The following is a 21,638-nucleotide window of genomic DNA, read 5'->3' on the forward strand; positions in this document are numbered from 1 at the left end:
ACAATGACGCCATTTTACAATACTGCGTTTGAACTTGAAAAATAAAATGAATTTCTTCTTCAAACTCCTGCGACTAAATCAGTTTAATAAGTATTTTGTCAAAACGACCTATCTTTAATAAAAGGGTTTGGGAGAATTCTGAGGTAATTTTGTGTTTTTATATGTTCTGTGGGCTCAGTCTCAGCGCTCCGTTTTTATGTTGAGTCAATGGCATCGTATCACCTTCGGTCGTTCCAACACTTTCCGACTCTTTGCCTCCCTGTACTTTTGCTCCATTTTCTTTATTTCATCAGGGATCTGTTTGTTAGATCGGATGAAAACCATTACGAGAAGCCAAAAGCAAACGATACACGTCGCCATTAGAAAAGAACAGCACTACTGAGTCACATTATGAGTTGCCGTGATGAAATTCACGCAAGTTGGAACAGCCTGTGATTTCAATTGTTTACTTTGATTTTTGGTGGGAGTTTGAATCCAGCCCTCATTCGGTTGGTGATTTTGGTTTCCATTGATTGTTATGTCATTTTGTTCTCAACGAATTACACAATGTACAGTAACAATTTTCATATTTAATATATTTAGTTTATCAAGACCAGATATGTGATTTAAGTGTTCGCTTAAAATATTTGAGCAGTGTATATTCTCTTCATATTCTGCTCTGTAAGTGGGTTATGGCAAACTAATTGGGTTTCTTCTCTTTGTCACCAGCTTCTCTTTTTTAATATAAACCCATCTATCCTGAAGCTCAACACTTATCTTACACTAAAACAGAATCACATCAACTGCTATATTTTATGCTAACATTGATTTATTAGTAAATCAGAACAATGTGCTTAGATTATTAGGTCTTCTGCAGGGTCATGATTAGGACTGCTGTGTCCTAAGTTAAAGACTTATTAGTTGGATAGCTTGCTAGTCAAATGGAGGGTTGCTGAATAGCTGGATGAATTGATGGATGGGTTGTTAGGTTGCTTGGTCAGTTGGTCGTTGCTCAGTTGCTTGATCATCAGAGATGTCCCTCAGAGAAACCTCCTTCTCCAGTTCCTCCAGCCTCAGGTTTTCAGGAGTAGTGTGCCTGCTAGAGCTCGGGTCCTGTTTATATTCAGCGGCGTCACCCTCAGTCGTGCTTTCTTTGGCAGAAGGGTTGGTATCAATTTCTGACCTGCTCTGACAACCCCTGGTAGGGTTCAGATCTCTGATGGTGCTGTTGTGGTCTTGATCACTCTCATCAGCAGTTTTAGGTACACCAGCGATGAGAGTCTCCTTTCCAAGTTTGCTCAGATCAGGACTTGACAGTTCTGACCAGGGGTAGCTTATCACTGATGTCAGAGAGCTGGGTGGGTTGTCACTTGAGATGTCATCTGAGTCAGTTGTGCTGGAATCTTCTGAAATAATGGTTATCAAACATTGTCTAAATGTGCTGCCAGCCTGTTTCTCACCAGTGGTTTTGCCTCTCTCATCTCCTGGAAACGATAGGGATGGCACACCTGGCAACACCTGCCAGTCCAATGAACAGTCCGTGGAACATGTGTACGTCTGCACTGACGACAGTGATGTGCCAGATTGGCATGAGGTTAAAGCTGAGGTTTGGAGAGTCTTGGGAGAATGTACGGACACTGAAACTGTTGACCAGACGGATACGTTGCTAGGAGGCTTGCTGACAGGCCTGTTTGGAAACAATTCTGGGGAAATGCTGATCTCCTCAACTTGAGTTTGGTTTCCACCAGGATGACCTAATTTTTTAGATCTGGTTGATCCTCTGTTCTTGTCCTTAGACAGTCTGGCCTTTTCTGGGTCTGGTTTCCGCTGATCTCTTTTCTTTCTTCTGGAGGACTCTGGACATGTTGATTTGGAAGATTTCTTGTTCGACTTTTCAAAATCACGGTCTGGTGGCTTTTTTCTGTCTGAGGAAGATCTAAACTTAACAGAGGAAAAAGACAAGGTTTCTCTGCTCTGGTTCTCATTTACATTTTCAGAGTTAGCGTGATTATCTTCCCTTTCATCACAGTTGATTCCACAACAGGACAGCATTAAAAGAAACTGGAAGGCAGCCACAATCGGATGGCTTTTCTTCTTCTTCTTCTTCTTCTTCTGCACTTGAACATCCTCCTCAATATGCTCAGATTGCCTCTTGGGGACAATTGGGCTCTGAATTTGACCCATCTGAGCTTAAAGCAGGTCTACTCAGTCTAATCCTCGTCTTGAGTTTTAGTCAAGGTAAAAAATAAACACAAAATACTTTGCTGCTCCCGTAAGCAATATAAGGAATGAATGAAAAGTGATTTATACGACTTATATAAGGAGGCAGCCATTATGACACGTATTCATAGCAACTAGTGATGTCATAATGGTAATTAACGTAATAACATCATGTTGTGATCCATTCAGGTTCCATGAACACTGGTTATGACATCACAATAGGCTTGTTTTTCCCAGTGGTAGATTTCATCTACCCATAAAAAATAATTCAGACAAGCATAAAAAATTTGCACACAACAGAGATGTTATCTAAGGAGTCACAGTCAGTCTCTCTTCATCACAGTTTCCCAAAGTAGTATTTCTGCAACTCTCAAATGTAACTCAAATGTTTCTGTAAGACATAGGAATATGCAGCATTTTGGTGGACTATGAATGGGATCCTTTTGGGTGGGGTCTGAAGTATTGCAATAAAAAGTAATCCATCATGTCATATTATTGGGGAGAGGATAAAGCCCATCACCCCCCGCAAGACAATTGGACATAAGATCAGTAAGGGCAAATCCACCACCAAAAACTAAAATAATGACCCTCCTTTGAATTTGATGAATGTCTATGTTCTATTAACATGATTCAACTTGTAATCTAAGTGTTCCATTCGGGATAACATTACTAGATTCACAGATATTTTAAATGTATTATCTACACACCCCAGATCACCAAGTACACAGTGTGGGTATACCTAACTAGGGCACATCTTATATCATCACAGCAACATTTTTAAGGTATATTGGGATTTCATTTTCCATTCATTTTGAGGAGGTTTAAAAAAAAGGGGGGGGGGGTGTAATGTAACTGTACAAAAATAGAGCATCATCAGAAAAAATTTGTAAAAGTTTTGAACATTTGGGGACAATTATGAGATACAGCTGCCCTGGAGAATACATAAATATCTTACCCAGATTATGCTTTGAGCTGATGATAGGGAGGCTTTTAGTTTTGTGTTGAAATAGTCCTGTAGCTACCTTATAACATTCCCAAATGCTAAAGAACAAATTACCAGGGGTTTTATCCTGATCACAATCCTTACACTCCAGTGAGTCACCTTCGTGTCATTTTTTATTCTTAGGTTGGGCCTTATTCATAGTGGTCCTGTATCTCTCAGTCTGGTAGAAGTCAGAGTCAATGGGATCTGGCGAGTCATTGATGGTGACATACACATTTTTGTTGACTTCTGTGACCTTGTGAACCCTCTGTTTGACCCCTTTCGATTGCCAGGTGGGTTTGGGGGGTGTAGCCGAGGGGTTCACCGCCTGGTACAGCCCCTCGCCTTCCGCCAGGGTAATCTTGTACTTGTGCCACGGACACACAATGCAAATCCGCCCGTCAAACTCCTGGTCACATCAGAGTTAACTCATCATAATAAACAAAAGAAACACAGAAATAGTGGACATTAGTGTTTACATCTACATTTTAGTAACTTAAAAGACATGCTTAGCTATGAGAATGGGATGAGATGAGTTGGGTTCTTTATGTCAACTCTTTTTTCCTTCTAAAAACACAATGCTGAATAATGTCCTTAGACTGCGGTCTGACATTATCCACCACAGTGTTTTTGCTGAGACAGTAGTTAGTGTAGTTATTGAGAGTTGGAGACAAATAGCAGCCAAAGCAGTGCAAGGCAGCTTAGTTAAGATGATGGACGCTTCAGATACAGTTTGTCCATCACAGACTCAACAGTCACATAATAGCAATCAGCAGGTGAGAGGGAAATCCAGATAATTCACCCTCACCTCTATATCTCCCTCCTGCAGTGGCCCACCGGAATCTGTCCAGACAGGATGAATAGAACCTCAATATACTACAGCATCCCTGGTTTTTAATGTCCGGCACAGAAATTGTACTACAACAAAGACTCTATTTCAAATTGCTTTTAAAGGCCTTACAAGTATGCTGTCCATCGTATGACAAAGGTAGTGGTAGTTCGAGGTGTGGAATCCTCTAGTCCCAATTTGTTCTGTTCCCCAACATTCATTCCCCATACATATATTTTTGTCCCAATCCTTACGGCAGCAGCGCATGTCCGTGGCGTGGAGCTGGCCCTTGTGGCAGAGGACCAGCACATCCCTTCCACCGACCAACCTGGTAACATGCTTGGCCAGGACCAAGTTTTCCTTCCTGCTAACAAAGTGTGCAGATGGAGGGGGCAAAGAAGGGGTAAAGGAAGTCAGTTCTTCCTCAGAGGACATCATGGAAACTTCCAAACATGAACACTCCTGACAGAGAGAGAGAGAGACAGAGAAAAATACTGATGTGCAGGTGTGTGAGACTTAATTTATAGAGATGAGATTCCAGCAACTGATAACTTTTCAGACAATTAAAGAGTGGCGCATTACACAGCGTTCCAAATTATTATGCAAATTGGAATTTAGTGTCATAAACATTAAATATTTAGTTATTCTATCAAACCCATGGATGGTGTTGTGTCTCCGGGCTCTTTGGATCACTGAAATCAATCTCAGACACCTGTGATAATTAGTTTGCCAGGTGAGCCCAATTAAAAGCACACTACTTAAGAAGGATTTTCCACATTATTAAGCAGGCCACAGGTTTCAAGCAGTATGGGAAAGAAAAAGGATATCGCTGCTGTGAAAAAGCGTCAAATAGTGCAATGCCTTGGAAAAGGTATGAAAACATTAGATATTTCACGAAAACCTATAGATAAAGGCACAGTGAGGATGGTTACTGCCAAACAAATTAATCGGATTAAGAGAGCAGCTGCTAAACTGCCATTATAAAGCAGCAGACAGGTATCCTCCAGAGGCTTGCAGTTGTGCATAAACCTAATATTCGACCACCCCTGACCAATTCTCACAAGCAGATACGGTTGCAGTGGGCCCAGAAATACATGAAGACAAATTTTCAAACAGTCTTGTTCACTGATGAGCGCCGTGTAACCCTGGATGGTCCAGATGGATGTAGTGGATGGTTGGTGGCCAATGAACATTTTCAGTTCTTTTGCAAGCAAGCAAGCAAGCAAGCAAGCAAAATGTTTTGCAACTCTGTTGTGCATGATAATTTGGAAGAGTGCATTTTGAGTTTTTTATTGTTTTTGGAAAACATACTGTTTTCATTGGGTGGTTTGTTCAATGATATTGGACTTGTAACCTGACAGTTGATGACTTGACCTTTATACTGACTGTCATTTGCATCGACTATTTTGGAAAATCAGTGTAAAATATCATTTGCATAATCATTTGGAACGCAGTGTATAGACGCGGCTGTACTCTTTCAGACGTGAGAATTCTGTTCCGGCATAGAATGTTAGATTGACAGTCTACCACTCGTTTTTATTTCATTTGTTTATGGTTGGGTAGGAAAATGCTTTTTATTTCGTCTAAATATTGTGTTCAGTCATGTTACAAATCAACCAAAATGTACTACTTTATGAGGAAGCGGTCTGCACACAGGTAGCAGACAGACTAGCAGGGTTAATGCAGGTCAAGATTGTGACTGATAGTTTACGTTGCCTAGTGACAAATGTTCGTCCAACGTCAAATCCAGCATTTCTTTATTGACAATGATAATACCGACACAGTGAAAAGCAGTAGTGGACTCTTAAAGATATACAACTATGCCATTACCAAAGTGCCCCTGTAACGCCACAGTCCACAATGGTATTGGCTAAATATTTAACTTTGCCAGAAGCTGCTTCTATCAAAAGTGCTACTGTACGTGTGTGTTCATACCAAATTGTTTACTATTCAATTGCCAAATAAAAGGAAAGAAAGCAAGCATTTCTACTGGACAAATTCAGGTTTTGTTCTTCCATAAAAGTTTTGAAATAGATTTAGCAGGATCGACTTCCCAATCCCTGACCTCTGAATCAGTATACAAAAACACACATCAATAATAACTATACAACCGTAGTGCAATGTATAAGTGACAGGTGTGCATGATATAAAGTGACAGGTATGCATGATATAAAGTGACAGGTGTGCATGATATAAAGTGACAGGTGTGCATGATATAAGTGGCAGATGTGAATGATATAAAGTGACAGGTGTGCATTGACTATGGATGGAAGGGAAGATGGGTTCCCGAGTTGAGCAGCCTTACAACCTGTGGAACGAAGCTGTCCCGTAGCCTGTTTGTTTTGGACTGAATACTACTGTACCTTCTGCCTGATGGCAGCTTGGTAAACAGTCCGTGGCATGGGTGGCTGGGATCTGTAATGATCCGTTTACTCCTCTTCGACCTCTCTGTGTAGAGATCTTGCAGGGATGGCAGGTCAGACCTTGTGATGCTCTCTGCTGTTTTAATCACCCTCTGAATTAGAACGGATGCAGTATTGAAAAATGCTAGCTTGAATTGCTACAAAGACATATTTGGATAATGTGGAAAAGACGTCTATATGATCATTAAACTTTGGATATTTATTTCTGACTAACAGGTGACACCACTGGGCAGTGAGTTTTAAAGCCTCGAGAAATTGAACAGATTTTCAAACCATTTTGATGAAGGTCTCAAAGGCTTCAGAAAGCCTCAGTTGCCCATCACTAATTTTGTGAATTGTATGAACTAGAGAGGGAAAGGTTTTATGAAAGGTTCAAGAAGGCAAAACGGTTGTTGTAGAGGGATGTGGCGTGCAGGCATGGTGGTTAATTAGGGCATTAGCTATTTAAAGGTTTGTGTTGTAGAATCCGGCCAATGACAAGACTTGTCTCCTCTTTGTCTTCCCTTATTGACCGAGACGGGAATAGTATTAGCTAGTTCAGGGTGGTTTAGGGTTGGAAGAACAGTACAGTGGGTGTCCAAGTAAATTTCAACTAATAGACGGACCAGCAGGGACGTTTAAATGTTTTTAGAACAATAACTTTAAATAACTGCAGATGTCTTATCGTCATTCTGGCTTGTGTTTATTCTGGTAGCGCAGTCAAATTCGTACATATTGCACCTTTAAGTTTTTCGGGGGGACAGGCTTAATATGAAGAATGCATAGGCAGTGACTGGCCTTACAGTAGGTGTTGGTGTATGCACCAGTTGGTTGCAATCATCTAAAACAAAGAATTAGAAGACTAGTCCTTAGGAAACTTTAGGAACATGTTAGGTGAGCAAGGTGTTGCAGTTTCAATTTATGTTGGGTAATGTGCTTGAGTATATAAATTGCATCAGTGATATCTGAGTATATAGACTTTGGGTTGAATCTGGTGGGATCTATACAGTTTGAGAAAAATTTAAAGCATCCACTGGATCAGTACAGGTTTGGGTTGTTTAGTAACACAATCTCTGAGCAAATGAGGCACAGTAGGTTCACTTAGCAGGGGAGGTCTATAGCAGACTGCAAGAGTAATGAAATGGCTCTCAAGCTGGACAATGACCCCAAACATAAGCCAAAGCAATTGTGGATTAAAAATAAAATGGTCAATGTCCTTGTGTTGCCAGGAACAGAAACCAATTAAGAATATCTGGAAATAGTAGAAGTGCTGTTAACCAAATGTCCCTATCGGTTTTGAAAGAGCTTGAGCAATTTTGCAATGAATGGCAGAACATGCTGTCCAGATGTGTAAAGCCAGTAGACTCCTCCCAATACTTATGGCTGCCTTGACCAATTTGGGTGAATATTTAGGCAATGACTTTGTTTTGCATTTGTAATTTAGGAAAATATGTAGATAACATTTTAATATTGACATTGTGGATTTTGTATTGATCAGTGTGAAAAAACCCCAATCAATTTTTATTTCATGGTGTAACAAAAAACGTGGAGAGGTCCAAGGTGAATACTTATGAGAACCTCTGTAAAGATGATCTATGGGAGTTTTTATTTTGGCAGCACATTGTAGATAGCCCTTACAATAGATGCCCCCCCGCCCTCCTCGTTTAAAGGACTTTCCTGACAGAATAAATTCTATGCAGAAATGAAGACCTTCGATTAGTGAGATTTCCAAGATTGAGATAGCCAGAACATCAGTTCTGTATACATGTGCTAATGGTATCACCTGGTCAAGATTCAGGAGGAGGCGATGGATATTCATATGCATAACTCCAAGGCCTATAAATTACTAACCATTAACAAGATAAGGCTGCAACTACACACAGCATATTAGTGTTTTTACAATGTTGTAATCTCACAGACTTTGAATGGGTGGGTGTCTCTTAAAGTAGACGCATAGGCTATTAAACGTGCAATGTAGCATATAATTGGAATCATACAAATTCAATAGAAAATTTGAAATTACAAAAAGCTTTATTTGGCCATAGGAGCAGTCATAATTGGTACAATGCCACTTAATATTCTTTGAGCACAAAAGTGAAGAAATCTTGCACTATGGGTTACTAAGCCTGCTGAAGCTATACTAAATTAATATAGTAGACAGCAACAGGGAAATGTTTCCCATTCAATTTTGCACTTCACTATACTCATTGCTGTTGACAGATACTCATTGCTGTTGACCGCAATTTCCAACAGTTGCCATGAATAATTATATTATGCACATAGAAATATGCACATTGGATGTGTATGTTTTGGGAAGGATTCTCCATTGGCACGGTTATAGTAATTGACAGGTGAGATTGGAGGAAGTTAGTTCTCACTTCCACACAGGGCCAGTAGGATCTTCTCGTAGTCTCCCTGGGTGTCATCCTAAAGGGGTAAGGGACAGAGCAAAAATTTACTACAGAAATTCTGATCATGTTCACGCCATAACATAAGTCTAGTTTTTCAAATGTATTTCCCAATTTCACTTGAGACCCTTTTGGCTGGCGTTAGGGCTGCACTTGTGTCAAACACAGAATTTAACATTTTAAAAGCATGCACAACATTTTCCCCATTTTCTAACCATCCCCATTTGAAATGTAAAAGTTACATTTGTCCACTTGTGCAAAGTTGCGACCTTAAACAAGCACCAAAGTGGTGTTTCATAGATCTGGGGAGATAAAAGCAGATACCATTGTTGCAGGCGCCAAACCGACTAGGAGTCCCTAAAGTGTGGCAAGGGAGTCCTGTTTGACATCCTACTCATTTACACCAGATGGAGCTGAGCCGATGTGACCCACTGAGGAACAGTCAGTACAGTGCGGCTCCTGGCCGTTATAATGCAGATGCACTGTGAGGCCATCATGACAAAGAAAACTTGGGAGCCCCTTAAACATAAGCTACTACTATTATAAAATATTGTAGACATGTCCATGGCTCAAGCAGGCAATGATATTTTGTAATGCGAACGCAATAAGAAAATCTCCAGGTTGAAACCAGTCTTGTATTTCTTGATGGACCTGCATATTGTAATTGGGCATGACACAGTTTATCCTAGGGTTGCTATAGTCTACATTTGAACGGGTCAGCTACTTGTCCATGAACGTTATGTCAGATGTCATGAGTGTACCCTGGGAAATGTGTTGCTGCTGCTTCAGGTGCTATTGGGAACCCTAGTAGCGTCCAAAATAAGTTTGGTTGTGAAAGTAACTTTAAAATATCTGATTCCGGGAAAGTGATTCCTTGTCTTTCATTGCAACAGAGAGGTTGGCTTACGAGAATATCCTGGTAGAGGGTTTTCCCAAATTTATTCTTGTACTCCTGTTTGATCCAGGCCAGGTCAACTTCAGACCGGCTCACCATGACCCGGGTCAGAACCTTGGTCCTAGTTCCTTTACCCTGGGGAATGAGACAGGCACACAAATGGAAGATTTATACAAGGTATAGCAAGCTCCTTAGCCTGAACCTGGTCTGTTTGTTTAGTCCTATAGAATGTTATAGAGTGTTTGTGGTGTTGTGAGGACTGTCATATTTAAAAACTGATTCAAAATGATTAGTCTGGATTTGTCCAAAAAGTGTGATTTCAGTTCACTCGCATACCGTATTAAACAACCTGTCATCTGATACAAAACATACATTTATCAGTATACATACCTTCATTGCCAAGTTGAGTTTCTCAGCAAAAAAAGCAGCCTTGCTTCCAGCACACTGAACTGAAAGACCGGTAGGAAATCCAGTTAGGTGACAAAAAAAACAGCACAAAAGAAACACTCAAAAACCAGTGCATTGCTGGAGTGTTTGGAAAACTGGATGTGCCTTGGATAAATGTTCCATTCCACCAACAGCATGTGCTTTTTCTGCATCTGGACAGTCGCATCCCTTGTGGATCGTTGTGGTACTAAGACCCATTAAACATGATACAACTGCAACACATGCTTAGTGGGTGAAGTACAAAGGCAGTGGGACATTAAAGCTTTGTCCATTATGTGATTACTCACCTACAGCTTTCAGGCAGTTCTCAATGTCTCCCTTCAGTTCCAGGTCAATAGCCTTTCCCACATCCACTTTACTGTATTTGGAGTACCTCTCAAAGGCTGAAAGAGTTGGCAGATTTTAGTAGTATGTGGTGTATTGGCAAACACTGCAACTGACTTTAGTGTCTGATGACAAAAACAATGTTCTTGACAAAAACAAAGCAAACGTCACATTAGGATTGTTATCATCGTTTCATTTTCCAGAAATGCCTAATTGAAGATGGGATTTTTAATATTCCCCTTCCCCAGTTTGCAATTTTATCTGTCCTGGTTTCATTAGAACCATCAAATGGATCACAGCAACCCCGGACGTTCTGTTGAGTGTACTTATAAAGCACACCGAGCATAAACTGTCACATACCTTATTAACAAACATATGTGATCTGTAAATATGAGCCTAAATTACACAGTTTAGCCAAGGAGAAGGCACTGAGGAAGAGCGGGTGAATGGCTGAGATAATGGAGGGGCCAAGGAGTCCAGATTGGTTTGTCCAGGCAAAGTTTCCTTCTACAATGTTGCATTAGTGTCACGTTGAAATGTTCTCTGAAAACCCACTTCGAAAGGCTTCCTACTAATTATCAATCATCACTGATCATTCAAAGTAGCCACACTTTCCCCAACAATACCCTGCAAAGCACAGTTTATCTGGGACCCACACTGGTTCAGCATTTAATTAGGCAAAAGGTGATATTTTTAACAATAGCCTAATCTGCAAATTTGTTAAAAGAAATGACATGTCGTTTTAGACCCGGCTTGAAAATGGAAAAACTTAAAAATCGAATGTCTTTTGGGCTACTACAGTTCAGTTGTCTGTGGTTAAGGTCTCCCATTCTTAGTAACCCTACAACATTTCCCCTCGGAAATACAACTTGAAACATTGTTTGGGGTTCCATCAGGTTTCCATTTTATGAAGTTAGCTAAAGTTGGCTTACTTGCTTTCAGTTCTTGAGATAATGCGTAGACAAGACACGGCCAAGCATGTCTGTCAATCTCCCATGTTTGTCCTACCTGATTTAAGTAACTTTAACTGATAGTTTCTAATTCAGGAGGCTGACATGCATGGAAAAGATACCGTCTGATCCACGTTGAATATCCGAAAGCAAACCCTTTGTCAGAAATACTACATAAAAATGTTCTTTGTATATTCACTTTGGCGGAGCTGAGGAGCACTTCTGGTGGTCAGAATGTCTATGAAGACCGAGCAGTCGGTCCCTTTCCTCTTCTCTCCAGCCTCATACAGGGTCTGTGGACCAATGGGGGAAGACAGGAGTGAAAATGCATTTCACACCGACTCTGGAGTCAAACATACGGTTGTTAGACACTCTTGGTTCCATACCCTGGCATCACTGTCAGCAAGCTCCAGGTTCACAGTGGTGTCCTCACTCCTGTTGGCCTACAGGTTGTGAGGGAGGTTAACATACACGTCAGACCCAAGCCCAACTCAGAAGGTTCGCCTAGCCCTAATTATAACCTGTGTGCCTGCGAAAACACACCTTGCAGAGTGAGAGCAGGGCAGTCCTAAAGTCTCCGCTTGTGTCAGACTTGATCTCATCCTCCAGCTCCTTTTTGTATTCTAACAATGAGAAAAGGACACGATTATGGTCTAAGAGTAAATATCACATCACATAAGGGACATTTACATTTACGTACAAACCTTCCTTATAGGCTACTTTGATCTCTCTGATCTCCTTATTGGTCCTGGAGGCCAGAATCTCAATCAGAGTGTCCTCATCGGTACCCAATCCCTGAGAGAGAGGGTGAGGGAAGGGTGAAAGGGGTCAAAGGTAATGGTCAGGTCAAAGCATTCAAAGGCCACAGGGCCATCTTCATTATGCCTCAAACGGAACAAAAAGGTTCCAATATGGAGGTAGTACCAGGTATGGGCTACTGTAAACACAGATGGTGATCACTGAACCCTAATTACACACACTGCACATTACCTTTTATCATGTCCTCCTTACTGATTAAAACAGTCCCACCCTTGGTAATGTATTGTGTTTCATGTTGGACAACAGCATAATAAAGCAGAATGAGTCACAATGGACTGAAAGGAAGTGAGTGTGATGTGCAGTAGACCCAAAATAAAAAGATGAATCATTGCTTCCTCTTTAGAAAGAACCATGGCCCATCTGGAGTAAATTTATTTCTGGATCGATTATTGAATGATCTAACTTATAAATGCCTGTAATATAAAAAACTAATTTGTCAGCGCATGGGTACCTTCATGGCCAGTCTGAGCTGTTGGGCATCATATTGGGCTGGCGTTCTGAGCAGTGCCAGAACCACATCCTCCAGCTCCCCCTTTAAGGCTGATTTCAAGGCAGCGTCCAGAGGCTGCAGGGAGAGGGTTCATACACACTTCAACCATCATACACAAGTATGTGTGTTTTAGCTTAACCGTTGGCTGAAGTATTGCATAATTCCACTGATCCTGAAGTGCAAACTACACATGTGCCTCGTGCTGAACCAAATACAGTGAGTCTCATCTTACCTTGCCACTAGACTTTTCGTAGGAAGCTTTGATCTGCTGTCTCTGGGCATTGCTCCTCTTAGCCAGCACATCAATGATGGTGTTCTCATCCACACCTACGTCACAGACGAGAGGGAAGGGATATTAACCATAAGCCATGACCTCCGACTAGTCACCCGCAGGAACCCATACACACACGTTCATATTCCCTTGCAGAATGTCCCCCTACACTACCTCGTGTAAGGAAACAACATCCTTATGTTAACTGGAGCTATTCCGCTTCGTACCATACATTGTTTCTCTCTCACCTTTGGCTTTGATGGCCTTATCCAAGATGCCAGTGTCCCCAACGGCACTGAAATGAGGGTCAGGGGTCACGGTGCCACCCTGTTTGGGAAAGGCCTGAGAGAGCACAATTTCACATAAATTAATGAAAAGCTTAAAATGCAGAGCAAAAGTATGAGAGCAAATGGGTTACATTAAAGATAGCGGGGGAAATAAGAGCAGACATGTATTTTTTTGTTTTAACAGAAAGTGCTTTTACTCCTTAATTGCTTCTGAGTCACAAGTTAAGAATGGTTCTCTCTCTCGCTCTCTCTCTCACTCTCTCTCTCTCTACCAGCTCACGACCCATCTGTCTATCCGCTATCCTTTTTGGATAGTTATTTTGCTGTAGCTCCCCACACTGCTGGGTCATTTTTTCCACACTAGCGTACCAAAAGAGGGGGGGGGAAAGAGCAGATTTGAGGCGTTCCCTCTAGGAAGTGAAACCGAACCGTACTGAGTCATCTCGCTTGCCCATATACACAGTCTGCTGCAGGAATTCACTAATAAAGGACATGGTGGCAGGCGTCTGCAAAAAGAAAAGAGTATTAAAGAGCTGCCGCAGAACAGTATTAATAATAACCTCTGTATTAAACATGGAAGTCTATTGCATTTCTGAAATAATTAGTGGAAATGCTCATTCTTTGTTGCCAGGATTGATACTTGTACAAGCTCAGCATCATTCTATAACATAAAAGTAGGATATGCCCAATTAAATCAAAATAGAAATTTGATATGATGATGTTATACATGGTCACATCATAACAAGCTGGATATATTTTATGAAAAGTCTAAATGTATATTTTGCAATGTTATGGCAAGAGAAATGTGGTATGGACCACGCCTAACTAGTATCAACAAATCCTCTCTTACTTCACAGTGGTTTACTGTTAGTTTCCAAAGGTTTCCAGGACCTAACAGGGTGTGCTTATTTGGGGAGACAAAATAGTTCTCAGGAATATTTGAGTGGTTCCTCGTTTACGCATGAGCCACTTCATCAAACAATCAATTAAATGTTACCACATTTCACCAACCTGGTTTCCTGAACTATGAGCAAAGAAACAAAATGTACGAGTTCCCAACATCAACGTTACGCTGTAATATTTAAAACGTAAGCGTTAAGGTTAATTCACCATCTAAATAAGTTTCAAAGTTCGAAAAAAGGAAAAGTAATTGTTAGCTCGATCTCAGTTCCCCATTGTTTCTATTGAAGAAGAAAAAAAATGGCATTATCTTACCTTTTGTCCAGAGGTATGCAACTGTGAAAATGTCTCAGACTAGATTTAAGGGGCGTTGGGAAGTTGCACTCGTGTATTTATGATGAACCCCACCTAGCAACCGTGCAGCCCACACCCCCGTTCGACGCTTCTATTGGACAGTATTGGACTCGGGCACTTACCATCATTGCAAGATTGCGTGAAACATTCCAAGCACAGTACAGTACAGTTGTGTGAGAAAATTTATAATAGCGGCAGAAAATAACTAATAGCACCGACACAATGTTTCGTGGAAACTACCTTACGTTGCATATATGACAACCGTTGTAGTAAAGGTTTTTAATTCATGTTAAATGGGAATAATGATGAATATCTACAATTTGTCAAAGTTTTTACATCGCTTTAAGTAATATGTTTGGCCGTGTCTCGACGCAAGCAACACTCAAGAGCAGGGTCATCCGGTCATTTTGCTCTCCACCCACTAATGTAGTTTGATATAACTAACCATAGACATAATAAAGAGTAGACGCCGCATCGACCGCTACTTCCTACTCGCGCTGACGAGCCGTGGGGCCGCCATCTTGGACCGGTCAGCCGCTCCACTCAGTGTAATCTGTTTTGGGAGGTGAAATGAGCTGTCAGCGCATTTAATTAATCATACCTCAGTGAATACCTTACTGATTTTCACGCGTTTTTTTTTTTTGCTGCAAAGGTCATACATGTAGCTATGATACAGGACACATGGTTCAGGGTATTTAATATTCATAGTGGGCTTAACAGTAATATCATTTTCTGATATATGATATAAAGTGACCAGACGTCAGATCATTCTGATTGATACACCTAATGTGTAAATAGTGGCAGTAAAGTCATATATTTTTTTTTTCATTCTCTCTCTCTCTTTAATTTCGCAGCCCCACTCCCAACATACACACACAGGTCCCAGTACTCTGTCTAAAATAGCAGGATGAAATGAAAAGTGACTGTTTTTATTTAAACTGCACATTTACTATGTTGAAACTCCCTAGAAAAGTCTGCAAACTTAATGTAGCAATTTTCAAAACACAGTTACAAAGTGCTTTACAGAACCCAGAGGGAAAGAGATCAGGGTTAAGACAATCACAAACACATAATGTAAAGATACATTTCACTATACACAACCTCACAAACCCAGTGTAAGGCAAAGGAGACCAACATTTGGATTCCTGGAGACACACCATGAGGCTAGAGTTCATGAAACACAAACAAACAGAGGTATTTACAGACCCACCAGCACTTACAGCAGTATTCACATATAATGTGACAGACCACTGTTTCCAGGCATTCTTAAACAATTGCTTTCAGTTTCAGTGTTAATCTTGTCAGAATGATGACAGATATGACATAAAGATACTATGTGATGAGTAAGGTTAAAGTACAGATATAAAGCTTAGAATTAGTTTTGGGATGCCGGAATTTAGGATTAAAGTCTTGAATTGTCATGGAACAACACACACCCACACGCTCTAAAACCCCTGAAAGAGGACAGTTTTGCAGAGCTTCTTCCTCGTGCTCCCTTTCTGCAGTTCAAGAGAGGTGAGTTTGGCAATGTGGTACGGGACTTATTTTAAGAAACACAGATAGAACCAATAACAACAAGTCAGACTGATGGTTGTCGATGCCAAACTGTCTCCTCAATGTGTTCCCCAAGCAAAAAACATCCTCCGTTACAATCTCCTCCCGGACGATATGTGTGACTGTCGACACCTCAGGAGCTTGCATTGGTGAATCACCCCCTCTGCAGCTCTCAGCACCTTATTAAAATAAAAATAAAAAAGACATTATATTTATATAGCGCTTTACACAATGCTCAAAGACACAGTGCACGAAACAGAGAAAATAAGAACAAAGCAACCTTAATATACAAAGATTAAAAGAATAAAAAATAAATAAAAAAAGCCTTCACTGTGCCTTGTGATGGAATAACTAGGCCGCCGTTGTTTTTCAGGGTTAGAAGGTGGTAGCTCTTGTCAAATGAAGATGGTACAGCATCTCTGACCAAGCTCGCACGGCACACATCACAGGACAGTTTCCGTAGAATCTGCCGGACTACAAACCCTGCTATGTAGACCAGAGCATTTGCCACCAGACCACCAAACCGAGTGGGGAGATAACTGTGGTCACACACAAGGGCCAAATGTTGGCGAATGGAGATGGGTGCTCTTCAGCAGTTTCAGGAGAAGAGATCTCCACAGCAGACAGGGACACAGTGTTATCCTGGGCTGCCACATTGCCTGTCTCACCAGGTGAGACACCACACCGAACCATCAGCCGGCGGAAGATGGCCTGGAACTGGCGTGCCGATGGATTGTTATTCCAGCCGCCTCGTATGGATAACAGGCACACAATACATACATTACTCACAAGACATAAAGCTATTCATTAGGTATATTTTCCAAATTAATTGTAATTAAAAGAACACCAACCCTACCTGATGCTCTGATTGAATTAAATAGGAGCTCCAAGCAGTTCAGGAATCATCAGCATCACACGTCGTTATAGATGACAAATCCGATGACCGACAAGTACCTGCAAAAGAAAAAAGTTTTATTACTCTGATCATGGCGAAAAGACACCCCAAGAAAGCCCCATGTGATTTTGTTAATACAAAGCAGTAAAGTGCCTATCACAGGGGTGCAAACTCAAAGAGAATGAAAATGGTAAACAGCTACATGGGCAGATAGATAATTAGTTTGCATCCATGTTTTTAGGAATGGGATCAGTTTCTTGTTTAACTTATACAGTATACTTGTACACAAAGGAACATTAACTTGTAACAATGTAATTGCAGAACTGGGATAACTTGAAAACAACACATGCAATACCTACCCTTTTGACACCTACATGTACTTGATGTTGTGTAATACATACCATTTAGAAACATCTAGGACCTGAAAAACACACTGAATACAAGATACTGCCAACCGAAACAAAACTGCATATTGAAAAACATTTAAACAAGATAACATCATATCAACATACATACCAATCTTTCTGACACCTGCTAAAGTTGATGTTGTGTAATACATACCATTTAGAAGCATCTAGAACCTGAAAAACACATTGAATACAAGATAATGCCAACAGAAACCAAACTGCATATTGAAAAACATTTAAACAAGATAACATCATATCAACATACATACCAATCTTTCTGACACCTGCATAAAGTTGATGTTATGTAATACATACCATTTAGAAGCATCTAGGACCTGAAAAACACTGAATACATAACAATTCAGACAAACAAAACTAAAGCAGTTAGGAGCATCTTAGGAACACAATGCATATAAAAAACACAGCAGTAGGCTAGTTCACTACATAGGAAGCTACTTTAAGTTGCGCTAATTTCACATGACAAGAAAAGTGTAGCTTGTGTGGCCAAGCTACTTTGTAAATAAAGGAGTTACTACTACTGAAAAGTTCCTTGACTCTGGAAATAGAGAAGCTACCACCAAAATACTAAGTTACTAGCTAAGCTAGTATTGCCCAACACTGATGATACTGTCTTTTATTTATATATACGACTATATATGATACAGTCTGTGCCACTTGTGTAAAATTAGCTGGCCAATGTTATACCAGTAATATTTGTTTTATTTCTACAATAGCATTCTTATGTCAGTTGTAATCTAAGCCAGTGTTATGGAAAATGACTAATCAAGTCTCAGTTCATAGCTGGGTGAACACCGGCTGGTGCAGTACAGTAATATCAAAGAACCTTGCTCCTTCTCAACTCTCTGGTTATATTCTAGTCACAAAATACAACCAATAGTACGGTAATGTTAAATCTTACTTGTGAAAAGTAATCCACCGAGCCCTGCTTTCGATGGTTCGCCGATTTGAGCAGGAATATGCTGCATAGTGCTCTGGCGCCGTTGCTTCTGCTGCTACGCAACTAGGAGTACGACCGGTCCAAGATGGCGGCCGTATTTCTCGCGCCCAGCAGCCAATGCGGGGTCTACTCTTTATTATGTCTATGGAACTAACGATTAGTGATAGAAATAACGATTGTCAAGGTTAAAAAACCACGACGTTTCCGTCACAGCGAAAACAAAATATGGAATATACTCAGCAAAAGACGGCTCATGATTGGCTTGTGCAGTAAGGGCTGGCAGGGTTGCCAGATATTAGTGACTATATTACCCGCACATTGCCATTGAAATTACCCCGTTATGCAGAAACTCCCGTATTTCAACACTGAGGGCTGGCTGTGGACGCGTGTTCATGGTTTGAGTTAGTTTGGCATTTTCTGTTTTGTTATTGTAACAGGTAGGGTTGAATCTGATTTTCTTGTAGTCACAAAGGAGTTTTTCACTTTAGTACATTAATAATATTTGTAACTCTGTGAGTTACAACTTTGATCTTTCAGCTTTAGTACAAACCATTTTCTTCTGGATACATTTTGTTTGATCCTCCCAAGTGAACCAATTGTGTTTGTGTTTCCCACCCTGAAATGTTTATTGAAGTGTATCTATAATTTTTTTCAAGGATTAATATTTCCTGAAATTGGTAGATGTTTGTGCATTGATGGCATATACATAGATGGTTTGTGCATTGTTACAGATAACCATAACCCTATCTCGAGGGAGCTCAAATCAGTCAAACTGCAAGTTAAAAAGTTATTAAATGTAAAAACACGTTTACTATTTAATTGACAAATATTATTGTAATCCTGGGAAATTTGCACTGTAAGACTTTTGTCATGTCAGCGCCATGGTGTACATTAAACCAAACAGGCATGAACCCTGTCCTACTCAGCTATGAATGCACTGATTCATTCTCCTTTGAGGCGGGAACTGAAGTGTGCCAGAGTTTGGTTCATTAGTTCTGTCTAGGACCTGAAACTACCTGACAATACCTGCTCAACTTGTTTAAACGTGCCACGCTTTATACAATGGTGGTTTTAGCAACAACCTTGAAAATATGCACTTAGTCTACCTAGACAATGCGGTGGCAACATCAACATGAGCAAGCCCCAAATATTCAACAATTATAAAATGGAGTGGATTGGAACTGGCCCCAAGGTCCAGTAGTTTGAGAGGGGTAGAGGGTCATTGTGCCATCCAAAATAATATTTCTAAATTATTTTAATGTGATTGATTGAATGAATGGGTGTGTGTTTAAAGCTTTTTAAGCTGATCAACCAAAAATAAAAGTTTATTTTTTTCTATATAACCGGTTGTTGGTTCAATTGCACTGAACTCCACCAGGCAGAAGCCATTTTTCAATAGCAACCTCAAAATTAGGGAAATAGCCTTTAATTTGTTGTGTGAAATATCATAAATGTATTATAGAATGTTGTGTATGTTGAATTTTGGATAGCTCCCATTTTAGCTTGGTACCTAGCTGACTGGCAATACATCCTGTCTGAAACTGCAGTCATTTAACAATCTGTGATTATTGTCACTTAATCTTCTATTGAAATGAAACTTCAGTTCATAAATATTACAAGATAGAAAACAAATCAAACATGCCCACTATATAGCCCTGTTGTCTAAAATAACGTGCTCTGTTTATTGCTGAGCTTTGTCGAGAGAATACATTCCTGTCGCGGATTTGAGTAGAGTACAATTCTTTTCTGGCTTTTTGAAAGAGCTCATAGGACTTGTTTCTCGAAGTTGTAGCCCTATCCTCCTGTAGTAGCGATTCCTCAAGAGTTTCTTCTGTCAAAAAATAGTATCTCAAGTGTGTGATTTACTAACAATTTCTTGCTAGTGTCAAGGCCAAAAGATTGTCTGGAACCCGATGCTACTTTAGTCTACCGGAACAACTGGTTGGCCAAGTAACATATGCCATGTCTTGATTAGAACTAGTTTGGCACAGCAGACATAGCTTCAGGTACTGGAAATGTAAATTGTTATGTAAACTTATATTTTCTAGGGGTGATACATTTGATATTGGGGCAAATAATTTATTGGAAATAAATACTCTCTAAGCTTTTTTAATCGATAATACAGTACACATTACTACAGGATGATCAAATTTGGATACAGCATCAGTACTTTGGATAGATTATGCAACAACCTCTCCAAAGCGTTTTTTATTTATTTTTGCCTCCCTTACTTGTAACATCTCTGGCATACCATATGTCATAGTCCGGAGCGTGCTGGTTTTCTGTTCTACCGCCTCATTAATTGGTCCCACTTGGTGTCTTGAGTCTGAATAAGTCCCTGATTAGAGGGTTGCAATGAAAAACTGTAGTGGAACTGGCTTCAAGGGCAATATGTTTACCAGTCATGTGATGTCAACTGTGAGAAGGGACCTATAGCACGGCACTGATCCCAGACCTGGCCCATATCCGTAAGGCATCTCCGACTTAATAAGCTCTTGGAACTAGTTTTGCTTGTCAGTTGATAATGAATGAGAGTTTATTGGAGACCTGGTCCTTGTTCAGTGCTACCAACCTGAGAGGCTTTCTTGTGAATACATGCACTTGGTGGTGAGTGGGGCGCATGGACCAGAGAGACAGCATCAAGTAACAATCTCAATCACACACTGGAAACCTGATGACTAATTGTTGCTCGGTCTCCACTACAACCAGGCCAATCTAATACATAGGGGTGAAACTTGATCACTAAAATTTAATAATTAAAGAGTGTTCAGAGCTCGGTTCCACAGAAAAGCAAGCAGAGATCTAGCTTTTCCCTCTTCTTACTTGGACAGAAGCAGGTCTCCGACACGGCTACAGCAGGGACCTGGTCTGATATAAGGTGCAATGTCTTTGTTTCTTAGTGACACCGAGGTATCTGTAGCTGAGTGATAGTAGCCTTTTGTTACAGATCAAAACTAGTATGGTGTGCAAATTGTTGATGAAAATGTTTGAACATGTTGTATTTCATAATGTTGCTATGTCAATTAGTTAATAATGTATACAACCAGGCTAACTGTAAGCATTAAACTAAGAGAGAATGCCATGACTAGAATGTATTGCATTTCCACAAAAGATTTCCAGGACTCGTAATGTAATCTTATGAAGTCTGTATTAATGTTAGGTAGATCTGCTATCTCTGGGCTTAGAACATTTTCATTCTTGCATAAATCTTGCACGCACACACACACACAAATATATTATGTAATTTAGAAAATGCATGTGGTTCTG

At 40.3% G+C, this 21,638-nt stretch overlaps 2 protein-coding genes across 3 annotated transcripts; both read right to left on the reverse strand.

The window, feature by feature from the left end:
* Nucleotides 1-3,015: 3,015 nt before the first annotated feature.
* Nucleotides 3,016-6,398, reverse strand: LOC105014479 (Rieske domain-containing protein). The gene is made up of 4 exons (XM_010876863.5): nt 6,374-6,398; nt 4,265-4,374; nt 3,990-4,024; nt 3,016-3,590 (listed from the first exon to the last, which is right to left on the reverse strand). Exons 2-4 carry the CDS (start codon nt 4,275-4,277, stop codon nt 3,309-3,311), a joined length of 330 nt encoding a protein of 109 aa, XP_010875165.4. The 5' UTR covers nt 4,278-4,374; nt 6,374-6,398; the 3' UTR covers nt 3,016-3,308.
* A 2,021-nt stretch (nt 6,399-8,419) lies between these two features.
* anxa1a (annexin A1a) lies at nt 8,420-14,918 on the reverse strand. 2 transcript variants are annotated; one of them, XM_020052404.2, is made up of 13 exons: nt 14,680-14,918; nt 13,738-13,809; nt 13,265-13,358; nt 12,978-13,072; nt 12,707-12,820; nt 12,141-12,231; nt 11,980-12,059; nt 11,823-11,879; nt 11,636-11,729; nt 10,450-10,545; nt 10,106-10,164; nt 9,728-9,850; nt 8,420-8,839 (listed from the first exon to the last, which is right to left on the reverse strand). In XM_020052404.2, the coding sequence occupies exons 1-13, from the start codon at nt 14,683-14,685 to the stop codon at nt 8,780-8,782; spliced, it is 1,041 nt and encodes a 346-aa protein (XP_019907963.1). In that variant the 5' UTR covers nt 14,686-14,918; the 3' UTR covers nt 8,420-8,779. The 2 variants fall into 2 exon arrangements, with proteins under 2 accessions (XP_019907963.1, XP_010875166.1); XM_010876864.3 differs by lacking the exon at nt 14,680-14,918 and adding an exon at nt 14,519-14,624.
* Between the last annotated feature and the right edge of the window lie 6,720 nt (nt 14,919-21,638).

Source organism: Esox lucius, chromosome 13 (genome assembly GCF_011004845.1).
Source record: "Esox lucius isolate fEsoLuc1 chromosome 13, fEsoLuc1.pri, whole genome shotgun sequence".
NCBI classification, from domain to species: domain Eukaryota; kingdom Metazoa; phylum Chordata; class Actinopteri; order Esociformes; family Esocidae; genus Esox; species Esox lucius.

Bases quoted from the DNA above. Each gene is read 5' to 3' on its own strand.
- anxa1a (XM_020052404.2), bottom strand. The intron at 12,060-12,140 runs GTTTGTACGTAA...TCTCATTGTTAG, and splicing joins CAAAGTAGCCTATAAGGAAG to AATACAAAAAGGAGCTGGAG. The intron at 8,840-9,727 runs GTAAGCCAACCT...TTACCCCTTTAG, and splicing joins CCCTCTACCAGGATATTCTC to GATGACACCCAGGGAGACTA.
- LOC105014479 (XM_010876863.5), bottom strand. The intron at 3,591-3,989 runs GTGAGGGTGAAT...TGATGTGACCAG, and splicing joins TGCAGGAGGGAGATATAGAG to GAGTTTGACGGGCGGATTTG.